The following is an 18,254-nucleotide window of genomic DNA, read 5'->3' as shown; positions in this document are numbered from 1 at the left end:
ATCTAGAGAACAATAACAGATGGATCTCAGTATGTGCCGGACACACCCAGGATCTAGAGAACAATAACAGATGGATCTCAGTATGTGCCGGACACACCCAGGATCTAGAGAACAATAACAGATGGATCTCAGTATGTAGCAGGACACACCCGGGATCTAGAGAACAATAACAGATGGATCTCAGTATGTGCCGGACACACCCAGGATCTAGAGAACAATAACAGATGGATCTCAGTATGTGCCGGACACACCCAGGATCTAGAGAACAATAACAGATGGATCTCAGTATGTGCCGGACACACCCGGGATTTAGAGAACAATAACAGATGGATCTCAGTATGTGCCGAACACACCCAGGATCTAGAGAACAATAACAGATGGATCTCAGTATGTAGCAGGACACACCCGGGATCTAGAGAACAATAACAGATGGATCTCAGTATGTGCCGGACACACCCAGGATCTAGAGAACAATAACAGATGGATCTCAGTATGTGCCGGACACACCCGGGATTTAGAGAACAATAACAGATGGATCTCAGTATGTGCCGGACACACCCAGGATCTAGAGAACAATAACAGATGGATCTCAGTATGTAGCAGGACACACCCGGGATCTAGAGAACAATAACAGATGGATCTCAGTATGTGCCGGACACACCCAGGATCTAGAGAACAATAACAGATGGATCTCAGTATGTGCCGGACACACCCAGGATCTAGAGAACAATAACAGATGGATCTCAGTATGTGCCGGACACACCCGGGATTTAGAGAACAATAACAGATGGATCTCAGTATGTGCCGGACACACCCGGGATCTAGAGAACAATAACAGATGGATCTCAGTATTTGCCGGACACACCCAGGATCTAGAGAACAATAACAGATGGATCTCAGTATGTGCCGGACACACCCGGGATTTAGAGAACAATAACAGATGGATCTCAGTATGTGCCGGACACACCCAGGATCTAGAGAACAATAACAGATGGATCTCAGTATGTAGCAGGACACACCCGGGATCTAGAGAACAATAACAGATGGATCTCAGTATGTGCCGGACACACCCAGGATCTAGAGAACAATAACAGATGGATCTCAGTATGTGCCGGACACACCCGGGATTTAGAGAACAATAACAGATGGATCTCAGTATGTGCCGGACACACCCAGGATCTAGAGAACAATAACAGATGGATCTCAGTATGTAGCAGGACACACCCGGGATCTAGAGAACAATAACAGATGGATCTCAGTATGTGCCGGACACACCCAGGATCTAGAGAACAATAACAGATGGATCTCAGTATGTGCCGGACACACCCAGGATCTAGAGAACAATAACAGATGGATCTCAGTATGTGCCGGACACACCCGGGATTTAGAGAACAATAACAGATGGATCTCAGTATGTGCCGGACACACCCAGGATCTAGAGAACAATAACAGATGGATCTCAGTATGTAGCAGGACACACCCGGGATCTAGAGAACAATAACAGATGGATCTCAGTATGTGCCGGACACACCCAGGATCTAGAGAACAATAACAGATGGATCTCAGTATGTGCCGGACACACCCAGGATCTAGAGAACAATAACAGATGGATCTCAGTATGTGCCGGACACACGCGGGATTTAGAGAACAATAACAGATGGATCTCAGTATGTGCCGGACACACCCAGGATCTAGAGAACAATAACAGATGGATCTCAGTATGTGCCGGACACACCCAGGATCTAGAGAACAATAACAGATGGATCTCAGTATGTGCCGGACACACCCGGGATTTAGAGAACAATAACAGATGGATCTCAGTATGTGCCGGACACACCCAGGATCTAGAGAACAATAACAGATGGATCTCAGTATGTGCCGGACACACCCAGGATCTAGAGAACAATAACAGATGGATCTCAGTATGTAGCACGACAATCTGCCGGACACACCCGGAATCTACGGAACACACACAGACACATAACATCATTCGACCCGTGAAGATCCGGGGTAGAATAGGTCTTCAGCAAACCATGCATGTGACTATGCTTGTCGTAAGAGGCGACTAACGGGATCGGGTGGTCAGGCTCACTGACTTGGTTGATGCATGTCAACGATCCCAATTGCGTGCATCGATGCACATGATATCAATCACTGGATTGTCTGGTCCAAACTCGATTATTTACAGACTGCCGTCATAAAACGGAAATATTGCTGAGTGCGGCGTAAATCAACCAACCAACCAACCAACCATAACATCATTCATCATAGAAGTACGACGCATATATGAGAGCTACATATGCAGTTATATAAAAAGAATAAGTCTTATTTTCATCAAAAGTCATATTCACTTTTATAAAACTGAAAACCAGTTTTTTCACTAGTTAATTCGTCTACTTGCGTAAATCCGGAACAAAACAAGATGAGTAACAACCTTTCCCCTGGTGTTACTGACTGACTGATGTCTTACAACTTTCTGACAAACGAACACCTTCCTGTCTGTTGCGTTCTTGTTGGACGTCAGTGCCACAAACTGGCGACGAAGCGGGACACTTGTCATCGCCATGGTTACCGCTATGTTGTAAAAATGTATTCGTGCGCTGCCGCAATGGTGCGCCACAAAGTATATAATTCTAATGTTTCATATCCTTCCAAATATGAAGACTAAACAATAAATATTGAAAATTATAAAAATTCATACTTTTGCGTGTTATTGTTTAAGTTTTAATGATGAACTTGACAAGCTGTTGACAAATCTTCGAAAATGTTCTTTAAATATACTATTTCAGGCTGAAAATCATATCGTCACTCGATGATATATACATCGTATTTGACAAAAAGCATGAACTAGTCATGATGTTTGTTTGTTTGTTTAACGTCGTACTCAGCAATAGGCCAGCTATATGACGGCGGTCTGTAAATAATCGAGTCTGGACCAGAAAATCCAGTGATTGACATCATGAGCATCGATTCACTCAATCGAGATACGATGACATGCATCAACCAAGTCAGCGAGCCTGACCACCCGATCCCCTTAGCCGCCTCTTATGACAAGCATAGGTTGCTGAAGACGTATTCTACCCCGGATCTTCACGGGTCTAGTCTCTATGAACACAGATGAGGCGGCGGCTTGACTGACCTGACCGGCTCGTACTTCTCCTTCCTCCTGGCGCTCTCCTTGCCGGTCATTCCACCCCAGGTGAAGGTCAAGCCGTTCCACTTGAACTTGCCCACCGCCAGGCTCATGACGTTCCGCACGCCCATGTCCAGTCTGCTGATGACCGGGATGACGGGGAACGCTACTGCCCGGGGGTCAGCGGCTATCTTAGTCAGGAGGGGCTCCAGCCACCCTGGGGACACACGAGGTGAAGTGAGTGTGTATAGTTTTACGTTGCCTTTAGCAATACACAATCAATATCACGGCGGGGGACACCAGAAATGGCCTGTACACATTGTACCCATGTGTAGAATCCTGAATGGGTCTTCGCCGTGTCGAGCGAACGATTTCACCACGAGGCTCCCCTGCCGCCCCCACACGAGGAGGATGTGCTCCGGACTGACGCTATATACTTACATATCACGTCAATTAATTTTATAGACAAATGCTAAATAAAATAGATTGCCAGCACAGACAAAACAAATGGATACACATGGGCTTGCTACAACAGTCAAAGGGATGTGCTTTGATAGTGTACACCTAGGAAACCCGGTCTAAAATTCATCGTTTTGTTTGTTTGTTGTTTAACGCCGCATTTAGCAATATTCCAACTATATGACGGCGGTCTGTAAATAATCGAGTCTGGGCCAGACAATCCAGTGAATGACATGATGAGCATCGATCCACGCTATTTGGATACGATGACTTACACCAACCAAGTGAGCGAGCATGACCACCCGATCCCGTTAGTCGCCCTTTACGACAAGCATGGGTTGCTGAGGACCTATTCTACCCCGGATCTTCACGGGTCCCAGTATGTACTGGCAGCAATTATAACTGACAAAGCAGTCAGACAAAGCAGTCAGACAAAGCAGTCAGACAAAGCAGTCAGACAAAGCAGTCAGACAAAGCAGTCAGACAAAGCGGTCAGACAAAGCAGTCAGACAAAGAGGTCAGACAAAGCAGTCAGACAAAGCGGTCAGACAAAGCAGTCAGACAAAGCGGTCAGACAAAGCGGTCAGACAAAGCATTCAGACAAAGCGGTCAGACAAAGCGGTCAGACAAAGCAGTCAGACAAAGCGGTCAGACAAAGCAGTCAGACAAAGCGGTCAGACAAAGCGGTCAGACAAAGTGGTATTGTTGGTTCCTACCTGGGAAACACTCGATGTGGGAGTCGAGGAAGATGAGGACTGGACCCTGGGCCTGGTCATAGCCCAGCAGCCGGCCCCTGGTCAGACCCTCCCGCCGGGCCGCTCGGACAATCTTCACCTTCGGGTAGTCCGCCATGTAGCGGTCAAGGGGAGCTTTCAGGTGGCCTGAAGGAAAATGTAACATGGTGTAAAGGTGTTTGCAGGTGTCTGAAGTAACATGTAACACGTTCAGGAGAGCATGCAGGTGTCTGAAGTTACATGTAACATATTGTTAAGGCGTCTGAGTTACATGTAACATGTTGTTAAGATGTCTGCAGGTGTCTGATGTTACATGTAAAATGATGAGGATACACACATCCTCGTTTCTACAGCATTGCTACAGACATGATGCATGGGTGAATGGTCTGCCCTCATAGCTCCATGACACACAAGCGACATGCATGTCAGTGGTCGATCACTTCACCCGGGGGTGGTTCGGTAGCGTGGTGGTTGAAGAGTTCAGGTTCGAAGCCCGTGTCTGATGACCTGTTGCTGGAATATTGCAAACAGTGACGTAAAACTATTCTACAGTCACCGCGAATAATGAACACCGTTATCTCACAAAGACACAGCAGAGACTATGGAGGCACGTCGTTATACAATGTCGGCTGTGACGTCGTCGATGTGATGCTAGATTCTGTACCTCATTCTCTTCAGTCCTCGTGCATGGAGTTATGATTCTTACCCATCGAGGATAAGTCGTCCACAAGGATTATCTCCCTTAGCAGGTGGGGAGGCGACCTGTCGAGGATGCTGTGAACGGACCTCAGCAGCACGGACCAAGCCTCGTTGTGGAAACAGATGATGACGCTGGCTACCGGAAGTGTGGAGGGGTGGGTAGCGTCCTTACAGCTGAAAATATCATACACCCGTAAATAGCTGCCAGTGTATAGCACTTATATCATACACCCGTAAATAGCTGACAGTGTATAGCATGTATATGATACACCCGTAAATAGCTGACAGTGTATAGCATTTATATCATACACCCGTAAATAGCTGACAGTGTATAGCATGTATATCATACACCCGTAAATAGCTGACAGTGTATAGCATGTATATCATACACCCGTAAATAGCTGACAGTGTATAGCATGTATATCATACACCCGTAAATAGCTGACAGTGTATAGCATGTATATGATACACCCGTAAATAGCTGACAGTGTATAGCATGTATATGATACACCCGTAAATAGCTGCCAGTGTATAGCATTTATATCATACACCCGTAAATAGCTGACAGTGTATAGCATGTATATCATACACCCGTAAATAGCTGACAGTGTATAGCGTGTACATCATACACCCGTTAATAGCTGACAGTGTATAGCATGTATATCATACACCCGTAAATAGCTGACAGTGTATAGCATGTATATCATACACCCGTAAATAGCTGACAGTGTATAGCATGTATATCACCCACCCGTAAATAGCTCACAGTGTATAGCATTTATATCACACATACCGTGAATAGCTGACAGTGTATAGCATGTTTATGATACACCCGTCAATAGCTGCCAGTGTATAGCATGTATATTATCCATCCGTAAATAGCTGACAGTGTATAGCATGTATATCACTCACCCGTAAATAGCTGACAGTGACAGTGTATAGCATGTATATCATACACCCGTAAATAGCTGACAGTGTATAGCATGAATATCACCCACCCGTAAATAGCTGACAGTGTATAGCATGTATATCATACACCCGTAAATAGCTGACAGTGTATTGCATGAATATCACCCACCCGTAAATAGCTGACAGTGTATAGCATGTATATCATACACCCGTAAATAGCTGCCAGTGTATAGCGTGTACATCATACACCCGTAAATAGCTGCCAGTGTATGCATGTATATCATACACCCGTAAATAGCTGACAGTGTATAGCGTGTATATCACTCACCCGTAAATAGCTGACAGTGTATAGCATGTATATCACTCACCCGTAAATAGCTGACAGTGACAGTGTATAGCATGTATATCATACACCCGTAAATAGCTGACAGTGTATAGCATGTATATCACTCACCCGTAAATAGCTGACAGTGACAGTGTATAGCATGTATATCATACACCCGTAAATAGCTGCCAGTGTATAGCATGTATATCACTCACCCGTAAATAGCTGCCAGTGTATAGCATGTATATCATACACCCGTAAATAGCTGACAGTGTATAGCATGTATATCACTCACCCGTAAATAGCTGACAGTGACAGTGTATAGCATGTACATCATACACCCGTAAATAGCTGACAGTGTATAGCATGTATATCATACACCCGTAAATAGCTGACAGTGTATAGCATGAATATCATACACCCGTAAATAGCTGACAGTGTATAGCATGAATATCATACACCCGTAAATAGCTGCCAGTGTATAGCATGTATATCACTCACCCGTAAATAACTGCCAGTGTATAGCATGTATATCACTCACCCGTAAATAGCTGCCAGTGTATAGCATGTATATCACTCACCCGTAAATAGCTGACAGTGACAGTGTATAGCATGTACATCATACACCCGTAAATAGCTGACAGTGTATAGCATGTATATCATACACCCGTAAATAGCTGACAGTGTATAGCATGAATATCATGCACCCGTAAATAGCTGCCAGTGTATAGCATGTATATCACTCACCCGTAAATAGCTGCCAGTGTATAGCATGTATATCACTCACCCGTAAATAGCTGCCAGTGTATAGCATGTATATCACTCACCCGTAAATAGCTGACAGTGACAGTGTATAGCATGTACATCATACACCCGTAAATAGCTATAGCCAAAGGCCTATAGTACAATGTGTGGGGCGTGTTACAAATTCATACATTTTCTTAGTTTCATGGCATGATAAATGAACATTGATAGATTTCTAATAGTTTCTGTACAATCACAAGTCATTAATTTACAAAATTTGTTACCGTTTGGGTTGCGGTAGAAATAGTTATTTAGATATTTTGCTCTTAAATCTTCATACACTGGACATACACATAAAAAGTGATATTCATCTTCAGTACAATCAGTTTTACAAATCCTACAAAGTCTGTGTTCTCTTGCATGTATATCATACACCCGTAAATAGCTGCCAGTGTATAGCGTGTACATCATACACCCGTAAATAGCTGCCAGTGTATGCATGTATACCATACACCCGTAAATAGCTGCCAGTGTATGCATGTATATCATACACCCGTAAATAGCTGACAGTGTATAGCATGTATATCACTCACCCGTAAATAGCTGACAGTGTATAGCATGTATATCACTCACCCGTAAATAGCTGCCAGTGTATGCATGTATATCATACACCCGTAAATAGCTGACAGTGTATAGCATGTATATCACTCACCCGTAAATAGCTGACAGTGTATAGCATGTATATCATACACCCGTAAATAGCTGACAGTGTATAGCATGAATATCACCCACCCGTACATAGCTGACAGTGTATAGCATGTATATCATACACCCGTAAATAGCTGCCAGTGTATAGCTTGTACATCATACACCCGTAAATAGCTGCCAGTGTATGCATGTATATCATACACCCGTAAATAGCTGCCAGTGTATGCATGTATATCATACACCCGTAAATAGCTGACAGTGTATAGCATGTATATCACTCACCCGTAAATAGCTGACAGTGTATAGCATGTATATCATACACCCGTAAATAGCTGACAGTGACAGTGTATAGCATGTATATCATACACCCGTAAATAGCTGACAGTGTATAGCATGTATATCACTCACCCGTAAATAGCTGACAGTGTATAGCATGTATATCACTCACCCGTAAATAGCTGACAGTGACAGTGTATAGCATGTATATCATACACCCGTAAATAGCTGACAGTGTATAGCATGTATATCACTCACCCGTAAATAGCTGACAGTGACAGTGTATAGCATGTATATCATACACCCGTAAATAGCTGACAGTGTATAGCATGTATATCACTCACCCGTAAATAGCTGCCAGTGTATAGCATGTATATCACTCACCCGTAAATAGCAGACAGTGTATAGCATGTATATCACTCACCCGTAAATAGCTGACAGTGACAGTGTATAGCATGTACATCATACACCCGTAAATAGCTGACAGTGTATGCATGTATATCATACACCCGTAAATAGCTGACAGTGTATAGCATGTATATCACTCACCCGTAAATAGCTGACAGTGACAGTGTATAGCATGTATATCATACACCCGTAAATAGCTTCCAGTGTATAGCATGTATATCATACACCCGTAAATAGCTGACAGTGTATAGCATGAATATCACCCACCCGTAAATAGCTGACAGTGTATAGCATGTATATCATACACCCGTAAATAGCTCACAGTGTATAGCATGTATATCACTCACCCGTAAATAGCTGACAGTGTATAGCATGTATATCACTCACCCGTAAATAGCTGACAGTGACAGTGTATAGCATGTATATCATACACCCGTAAATAGCTGACGGTGTATAGCATGTATATCACTCACCCGTAAATAGCTGCCAGTGTATAGCATGTATATCACTCACCCGTAAATAGCTGCCAGTGTATAGCATGTATATCACTCACCCGTAAATAGCTGACAGTGACAGTGTATAGCATGTACATCATACACCCGTAAATAGCTGACAGTGTATGCATGTATATCATACACCCGTAAATAGCTGCCAGTGTATAGCATGTATATCACTCACCCGTAAATAGCTGACAGTGACAGTGTATAGCATGTATATCATACACCCGTAAATAGCTGACAGTGTATAGCATGAATATCACCCACCCGTAAATAGCTGACAGTGTATAGCATGTATATCATACACCCGTAAATAGCTGACAGTGTATTGCATGAATATCACCCACCCGTAAATAGCTGACAGTGTATAGCATGTATATCATACACCCGTAAATAGCTGCCAGTGTATAGCGTGTACATCATACACCCGTAAATAGCTGCCAGTGTATGCATGTATATCATACACCCGTAAATAGCTGACAGTGTATAGCGTGTATATCACTCACCAGTAAATAGCTGACAGTGTATAGCATGTATATCACTCACCCGTAAATAGCTGACAGTGACAGTGTATAGCATGTATATCATACACCCGTAAATAGCTGACAGTGTATAGCATGTATATCATACACCCGTAAATAGCTGACAGTGACAGTGTATAGCATGTATATCATACACCCGTAAATAGCAGACAGTGTATAGCATGTATATCACTCACCCGTAAATAGCTGACAGTGTATAGCATGTATATCATACACCCGTAAATAGCTGCCAGTGTATAGCATGTATATCACTCACCCGTAAATAGCTGACAGTGACAGTGTATAGCATGTACATCATACACCCGTAAATAGCTGACAGTGTATAGCATGTATATCATACACCCGTAAATAGCTGACAGTGTATAGCATGAATATCATACACCCGTAAATAGCTGACAGTGTATAGCATGAATATCATACACCCGTAAATAGCTGCCAGTGTATAGCATGTATATCACTCACCCGTAAATAGCTGCCAGTGTATAGCATGTATATCACTCACCCGTAAATAGCTGCCAGTGTATAGCATGTATATCACTCACCCGTAAATAGCTGACAGTGACAGTGTATAGCATGTACATCATACACCCGTAAATAGCTGACAGTGTATAGCATGTATATCATACACCCGTAAATAGCTGACAGTGTATAGCATGAATATCATACACCCGTAAATAGCTGCCAGTGTATAGCATGTATATCACTCACCCGTAAATAGCTGCCAGTGTATAGCATGTATATCACTCACCCGTAAATAGCTGCCAGTGTATAGCATGTATATCACTCACCCGTAAATAGCTGACAGTGACAGTGTATAGCATGTACATCATACACCCGTAAATAGCTGACAGTGTATAGCATGTATATCATACACCCGTAAATAGCTGACAGTGTATAGCATGAATATCACCCACCCGTACATAGCTGACAGTGTATAGCATGTATATCATACACCCGTAAATAGCTGCCAGTGTATAGCTTGTACATCATACACCCGTAAATAGCTGCCAGTGTATGCATGTATATCATACACCCGTAAATAGCTGCCAGTGTATGCATGTATATCATACACCCGTAAATAGCTGACAGTGTATAGCATGTATATCACTCACCCGTAAATAGCTGACAGTGTATAGCATGTATATCACTCACCCGTAAATAGCTGACAGTGACAGTGTATAGCATGTATATCATACACCCGTAAATAGCTGACAGTGTATAGCATGTATATCACTCACCCGTAAATAGCTGACAGTGTATAGCATGTATATCACTCACCCGTAAATAGCTGACAGTGACAGTGTATAGCATGTATATCATACACCCGTAAATAGCTGACAGTGTATAGCATGTATATCACTCACCCGTAAATAGCTGACAGTGACAGTGTATAGCATGTATATCATACACCCGTAAATAGCTGACAGTGTATAGCATGTATATCACTCACCCGTAAATAGCTGCCAGTGTATAGCATGTATATCACTCACCCGTAAATAGCAGACAGTGTATAGCATGTATATCACTCACCCGTAAATAGCTGACAGTGACAGTGTATAGCATGTACATCATACACCCGTAAATAGCTGACAGTGTATGCATGTATATCATACACCCGTAAATAGCTGACAGTGTATAGCATGTATATCACTCACCCGTAAATAGCTGACAGTGACAGTGTATAGCATGTATATCATACACCCGTAAATAGCTTCCAGTGTATAGCATGTATATCATACACCCGTAAATAGCTGACAGTGTATAGCATGAATATCACCCACCCGTAAATAGCTGACAGTGTATAGCATGTATATCATACACCCGTAAATAGCTCACAGTGTATAGCATGTATATCACTCACCCGTAAATAGCTGACAGTGTATAGCATGTATATCACTCACCCGTAAATAGCTGACAGTGACAGTGTATAGCATGTATATCATACACCCGTAAATAGCTGACAGTGTATAGCATGTATATCACTCACCCGTAAATAGCTGACAGTGACAGTGTATAGCATGTATATCATACACCCGTAAATAGCTGACGGTGTATAGCATGTATATCACTCACCCGTAAATAGCTGCCAGTGTATAGCATGTATATCACTCACCCGTAAATAGCTGCCAGTGTATAGCATGTATATCACTCACCCGTAAATAGCTGACAGTGACAGTGTATAGCATGTACATCATACACCCGTAAATAGCTGACAGTGTATGCATGTATATCATACACCCGTAAATAGCTGCCAGTGTATAGCATGTATATCACTCACCCGTAAATAGCTGACAGTGACAGTGTATAGCATGTATATCATACACCCGTAAATAGCTGACAGTGTATAGCATGAATATCACCCACCCGTAAATAGCTGACAGTGTATAGCATGTATATCATACACCCGTAAATAGCTGACAGTGTATTGCATGAATATCACCCACCCGTAAATAGCTGACAGTGTATAGCATGTATATCATACACCCGTAAATAGCTGCCAGTGTATAGCGTGTACATCATAAACCCGTAAATAGCTGCCAGTGTATGCATGTATATCATACACCCGTAAATAGCTGACAGTGTATAGCGTGTATATCACTCACCAGTAAATAGCTGACAGTGTATAGCATGTATATCACTCACCCGTAAATAGCTGACAGTGACAGTGTATAGCATGTATATCATACACCCGTAAATAGCTGACAGTGTATAGCATGTATATCATACACCCGTAAATAGCTGACAGTGACAGTGTATAGCATGTATATCATACACCCGTAAATAGCTGCCAGTGTATAGCATGTATATCACTCACCCGTAAATAGCTGACAGTGTATAGCATGTATATCATACACCCGTAAATAGCTGCCAGTGTATAGCATGTATATCACTCACCCGTAAATAGCTGACAGTGACAGTGTATAGCATGTACATCATACACCCGTAAATAGCTGACAGTGTATAGCATGTATATCATACACCCGTAAATAGCTGACAGTGTATAGCATGAATATCATACACCCGTAAATAGCTGACAGTGTATAGCATGAATATCATACACCCGTAAATAGCTGCCAGTGTATAGCATGTATATCACTCACCCGTAAATAGCTGCCAGTGTATAGCATGTATATCACTCACCCGTAAATAGCTGCCAGTGTATAGCATGTATATCACTCACCCGTAAATAGCTGACAGTGACAGTGTATAGCATGTACATCATACACCCGTAAATAGCTGACAGTGTATAGCATGTATATCATACACCCGTAAATAGCTGACAGTGTATAGCATGAATATCATACACCCGTAAATAGCTGCCAGTGTATAGCATGTATATCACTCACCCGTAAATAGCTGCCAGTGTATAGCATGTATATCACTCACCCGTAAATAGCTGCCAGTGTATAGCATGTATATCACTCACCCGTAAATAGCTGACAGTGACAGTGTATAGCATGTACATCATACACCCGTAAATAGCTGACAGTGTATAGCATGTATATCATACACCCGTAAATAGCTGACAGTGTATAGCATGAATATCATACACCCGTAAATAGCTGACAGTGTATAGCATGTATATCATACACCCGTAAATAGCTGCCAGTGTATAGCGTGTACATCATACACCCGTAAATAGCTGCCAGTGTATGCATGTATATCATACACCCGTAAATAGCTGACAGTGTATAGCATGTATATCACTCACCCGTAAATAGCTGACAGTGTATAGCATGTATATCACTCACCCGTAAATAGCTGCCAGTGTATGCATGTATATCATACACCCGTAAATAGCTGACAGTGTATAGCATGTATATCACTCACCCGTAAATAGCTGACAGTGTATAGCATGTATATCATACACCCGTAAATAGCTGACAGTGTATAGCATGAATATCACCCACCCGTAAATAGCTGACAGTGTATAGCATGTATATCATACACCCGTAAATAGCTGCCAGTGTATAGCGTGTACATCATACACCCGTAAATAGCTGCCAGTGTATGCATGTATACCATACACCCGTAAATAGCTGCCAGTGTATGCATGTATATCATACACCCGTAAATAGCTGACAGTGTATAGCATGTATATCACTCACCCGTAAATAGCTGACAGTGTATAGCATGTATATCACTCACCCGTAAATAGCTGCCAGTGTATGCATGTATATCATACACCCGTAAATAGCTGACAGTGTATAGCATGTATATCACTCACCCGTAAATAGCTGACAGTGTATAGCATGTATATCATACACCCGTAAATAGCTGACAGTGTAGAGCATGAATATCACCCACCCGTACATAGCTGACAGTGTATAGCATGTATATCATACACCCGTAAATAGCTGCCAGTGTATAGCTTGTACATCATACACCCGTAAATAGCTGCCAGTGTATGCATGTATATCATACACCCGTAAATAGCTGCCAGTGTATGCATGTATATCATACACCCGTAAATAGCTGACAGTGTATAGCATGTATATCACTCACCCGTAAATAGCTGACAGTGTATAGCATGTATATCACTCACCCGTAAATAGCTGACAGTGACAGTGTATAGCATGTATATCATACACCCGTAAATAGCTGACAGTGTATAGCATGTATATCACTCACCCGTAAATAGCTGACAGTGTATAGCATGTATATCACTCACCCGTAAATAGCTGACAGTGACAGTGTATAGCATGTATATCATACACCCGTAAATAGCTGACAGTGTATAGCATGTATATCACTCACCCGTAAATAGCTGACAGTGACAGTGTATAGCATGTATATCATACACCCGTAAATAGCTTCCAGTGTATAGCATGTATATCACTCACCCGTAAATAGCTGACAGTGTATAGCATGTATATCACTCACCCGTAAATAGCTGACAGTGACAGTGTATAGCATGTATATCATACACCCGTAAATAGCTGACAGTGTATAGCATGTATATCACTCACCCGTAAATAGCTGCCAGTGTATAGCATGTATATCACTCACCCGTAAATAGCTCACAGTGTATAGCATGTATATCACTCACCCGTAAATAGCTGACAGTGTATAGCATGTATATCACTCACCCGTAAATAGCTGACAGTGACAGTGTATAGCATGTATATCATACACCCGTAAATAGCTGACAGTGACAGTGTATAGCATGTACATCATACACCCGTAAATAGCTGACAGTGTATAGCATGTACATCATACACCCGTAAATAGCTGACAGTGTATGCATGTATATCATACACCCGTAAATAGCTGACAGTGTATAGCATGTATATCACTCACCCGTAAATAGCTGACAGTGACAGTGTATAGCATGTATATCATACACCCGTAAATAGCTGACAGTGTATAGCATGTACATCATACACCCGTAAATAGCTGACAGTGTATGCATGTATATCATACACCCGTAAATAGCTGACAGTGTATAGCATGTATATCACTCACCCGTAAATAGCTGACAGTGACAGTGTATAGCATGTATATCATACACCCGTAAATAGCTTCCAGTGTATAGCATGTATATCACTCACCCGTAAATAGCTGACAGTGTATAGCATGTATATCACTCACCCGTAAATAGCTGACAGTGACAGTGTATAGCATGTATATCATACACCCGTAAATAGCTGACAGTGTATAGCATGTATATCACTCACCCGTAAATAGCTGACAGTGACAGTGTATAACATGTATATCATACACCCGTAAATAGCTGACAGTGTATAGCATGTATATCACTCACCCGTAAATAGCTGCCAGTGTATAGCATGTATATCACTCACCCGTAAATAGCTGACAGTGTATAGCATGTATATCACTCACCCGTAAATAGCTGACAGTGACAGTGTATAGCATGTAGATCATACACCCGTAAATAGCTGACAGTGTATGCATGTATATCATACACCCGTAAATAGCTGACAGTGTATAGCATGTATATCACTCACCCGTAAATAGCTGACAGTGACAGTGTATAGCATGTATATCATACACCCGTAAATAGCTTCCAGTGTACAACATGTATATCATACACCCGTAAATAGCTGACAGTGTATAGCATGAATATCACCCACCCGTAAATAGCTGACAGTGTATAGCATGTATATCATACACCCGTAAATAGCTGACAGTGTATAGCATGTATATCACTCACCCGTAAATAGCTGACAGTGTATAGCATGTATATCACTCACCCGTAAATAGCTGACAGTGACAGTGTATAGCATGTATATCATACACCCGTAAATAGCTGACAGTGTATAGCATGTATATCACTCACCCGTAAATAGCTGACAGTGACAGTGTATAGCATGTATATCATACACCCGTAAATAGCTGACAGTGTATAGCATGTATATCACTCACCCGTAAATAGCTGCCAGTGTATAGCATGTATATCACTCACCCGTAAATAGCTGCCAGTGTATAGCATGTATATCACTCACCCGTAAATAGCTGACAGTGACAGTGTATAGCATGTACATCATACACCCGTAAATAGCTGACAGTGTATGCATGTATATCATACACCCGTAAATAGCTGACAGTGTATAGCATGTATATCACTCAACCGTAAATAGCTGACAGTGACAGTGTATAGCATGTATATCATACACCCGTAAATAGCTTCCAGTGTATAGCATGTATATCATACACCCGTAAATAGCTGACAGTGTATAGCATGAATATCACCCACCCGTAAATAGCTGACAGTGTATAGCATGTATATCATACACCCGTAAATAGCTGACAGTGTATAGCATGAATATCACCCACCCGTAAATAGCTGAAAGTGTATAGCATGAATATCATACACCCGTAAATAGCTGACAGTGTATAGCATGAATATCATACACCCGTAAATAGCTGACAGTGTATAGCATGTATACCATACATCCGTAAATAGCTGCCAGTGTATGCATGTATACCATACACCCGTAAATAGCTGACAGTGTATAGCATGTATATCACTCACCCGTAAATAGCTGACAGTGACAGTGTAAAGCATGTATATCATACACCCGTAAATAGCTGCCAGTGTATAGCGTGTATATCATACACCCGTAAATAGCTGACAGTGTATAGCATGTATATCATACACCCGTAAATAGCTGCCAGTGTATAGCATGTATATCATACACCCGTAAATAGCTGACAGTGTATAGCATGTATATCATACACCCGTAAATAGCTGACAGTGTATAGCATGTATATCACACATACCGTGAATAGCTGACAGTGACAGTGTATGCATGTATATCATACACCCGTAAATAGCTGACAGTGTATAGCATGTATATCATACACCCGTAAATAGCTGACAGTGTATAGCATGTACATCATACACCCGTAAATAGGTGACAGTGTTTGCATGTATACCATACACCCGTAAATAGCTGCCAGTGATAGTGTATAGCATGTATATCATACACCCGTAAATAGCTGACAGTGTGTAGCATGTATATCATACACCCGTAAATAGCTGACAGTGTATAGCATGTATATCATACACCCGTAAATAGCTGACAGTGTATAGCATGTACATCATACACCCGTAAATAGCTGACAGTGTATGCATGTATACCATACACCCGTAAATAGCTGACAGTGTATAGCATGTATATCATACACCCGTAAATAGCTGACAGTGTATAGCATGTATACCATACACCCGTAAATAGCTGACAGTGTATAGCATGTATATCATACACCCGTAAATAGCTGACAGTGTGTAGCATGTATATCATACACCCGTAAATAGCTGACAGTGTATAGCATGTATATCATACACCCGTAAATAGCTGACAGTGTATAGCATGTATATCATACACCCGTAAATAGCTGACAGTGTATAGCATGTACATCATACACCCGTAAATAGCTGACAGTGTATGCATGTATACCATACACCCGTAAATAGCTGCCAGTGATAGTGTATAGCATGTATATCATACACCCGTAAATAGCTGACAGTGTATAGCGTGTACATCATACACCCGTAAATAGCTGCCAGTGTATGCATGTATACCATACACCCGTAAATAGCTGACAGTGATAGTGTATAGCATGTATATCATACACCCGTAAATAGCTGTCAGTGTATAGCATGTATATCATACACCCGTAAATAGCTGACAGTGACAGTGTATAGCATTTACATCATACACCCGTAAATAGCTGACAGTGACAGTGTATAGCATTTATATGACACCCCGCCCGGTAATAAGTTATGGTGACAGTGTATAGCATATATACTAGTATTATACACCAACAAGTGATATATTACATATCTGTTATAGACTAGAAATGAAATGCTGGTTATCTACGTATATCTGACTTACTAAGCGTCCCGTGTGTCGTCAAGGCGACGATGGATGGAGATTCTGTCGCTGGCGTATTGGTTGAAGTCGTTCAGCGCCATCACCCGGTCTGACTCCTGCTTCTCTGTGGCCGACAACTTCATCACGGCGGGGACGCCATGCTCACCTGTAAGACATTCACATACAGGACATACAGACACGTGTCTATAGAACTGACATACAGACAGGTGTCTATAGAACTGACATACAGACACGTGTCTTTAGAACTGACATACAGACACGTGTCTATAGAACTGACATACAGACACGTGTCTATAGAACTGACATACAGACACGTGTCTTTAGAACTGACATACAGACACGTGTCTATAGAACTGACATACAGACACGTGTCTATAGAACTGAATTACAGACACGTGGCAATAGAACTGACATACAGACAAGTGTCTATAGAACTGAATTACAGACACGTGTCTAT

General features: G+C 41.9%; 1 protein-coding gene across 1 annotated transcript in view; it reads right to left on the bottom strand.

Annotated features, from left to right (window-relative positions):
* Positions 1-18,254, bottom strand: part of LOC124126879 (polypeptide N-acetylgalactosaminyltransferase 5-like) — a 44,432-nt gene that overhangs the window by 22,390 nt on the left and 3,788 nt on the right. The window contains exons 3-6 of the mRNA XM_048391427.1: positions 17,798-17,942; positions 5,033-5,199; positions 4,309-4,473; positions 3,140-3,350 (exon numbers count right to left, since the gene is read on the bottom strand). Of these exons, the coding sequence (XP_048247384.1) occupies positions 3,140-3,350; positions 4,309-4,473; positions 5,033-5,199; positions 17,798-17,942 (688 nt within the window). The remainder of the gene's footprint in view (positions 1-3,139; positions 3,351-4,308; positions 4,474-5,032; positions 5,200-17,797; positions 17,943-18,254) is intronic.

This window comes from Haliotis rufescens, unplaced genomic scaffold, assembly GCF_023055435.1.
Source record: "Haliotis rufescens isolate VD_foot unplaced genomic scaffold, xgHalRufe1.0.p SCAF_9, whole genome shotgun sequence".
Classification (NCBI taxonomy): Eukaryota; Metazoa; Mollusca; class Gastropoda; order Lepetellida; family Haliotidae; genus Haliotis; species Haliotis rufescens.
The sequence above is the reverse complement of the archived record's forward strand: the minus strand, read 5'-3'. Positions and strand labels throughout refer to the sequence as shown.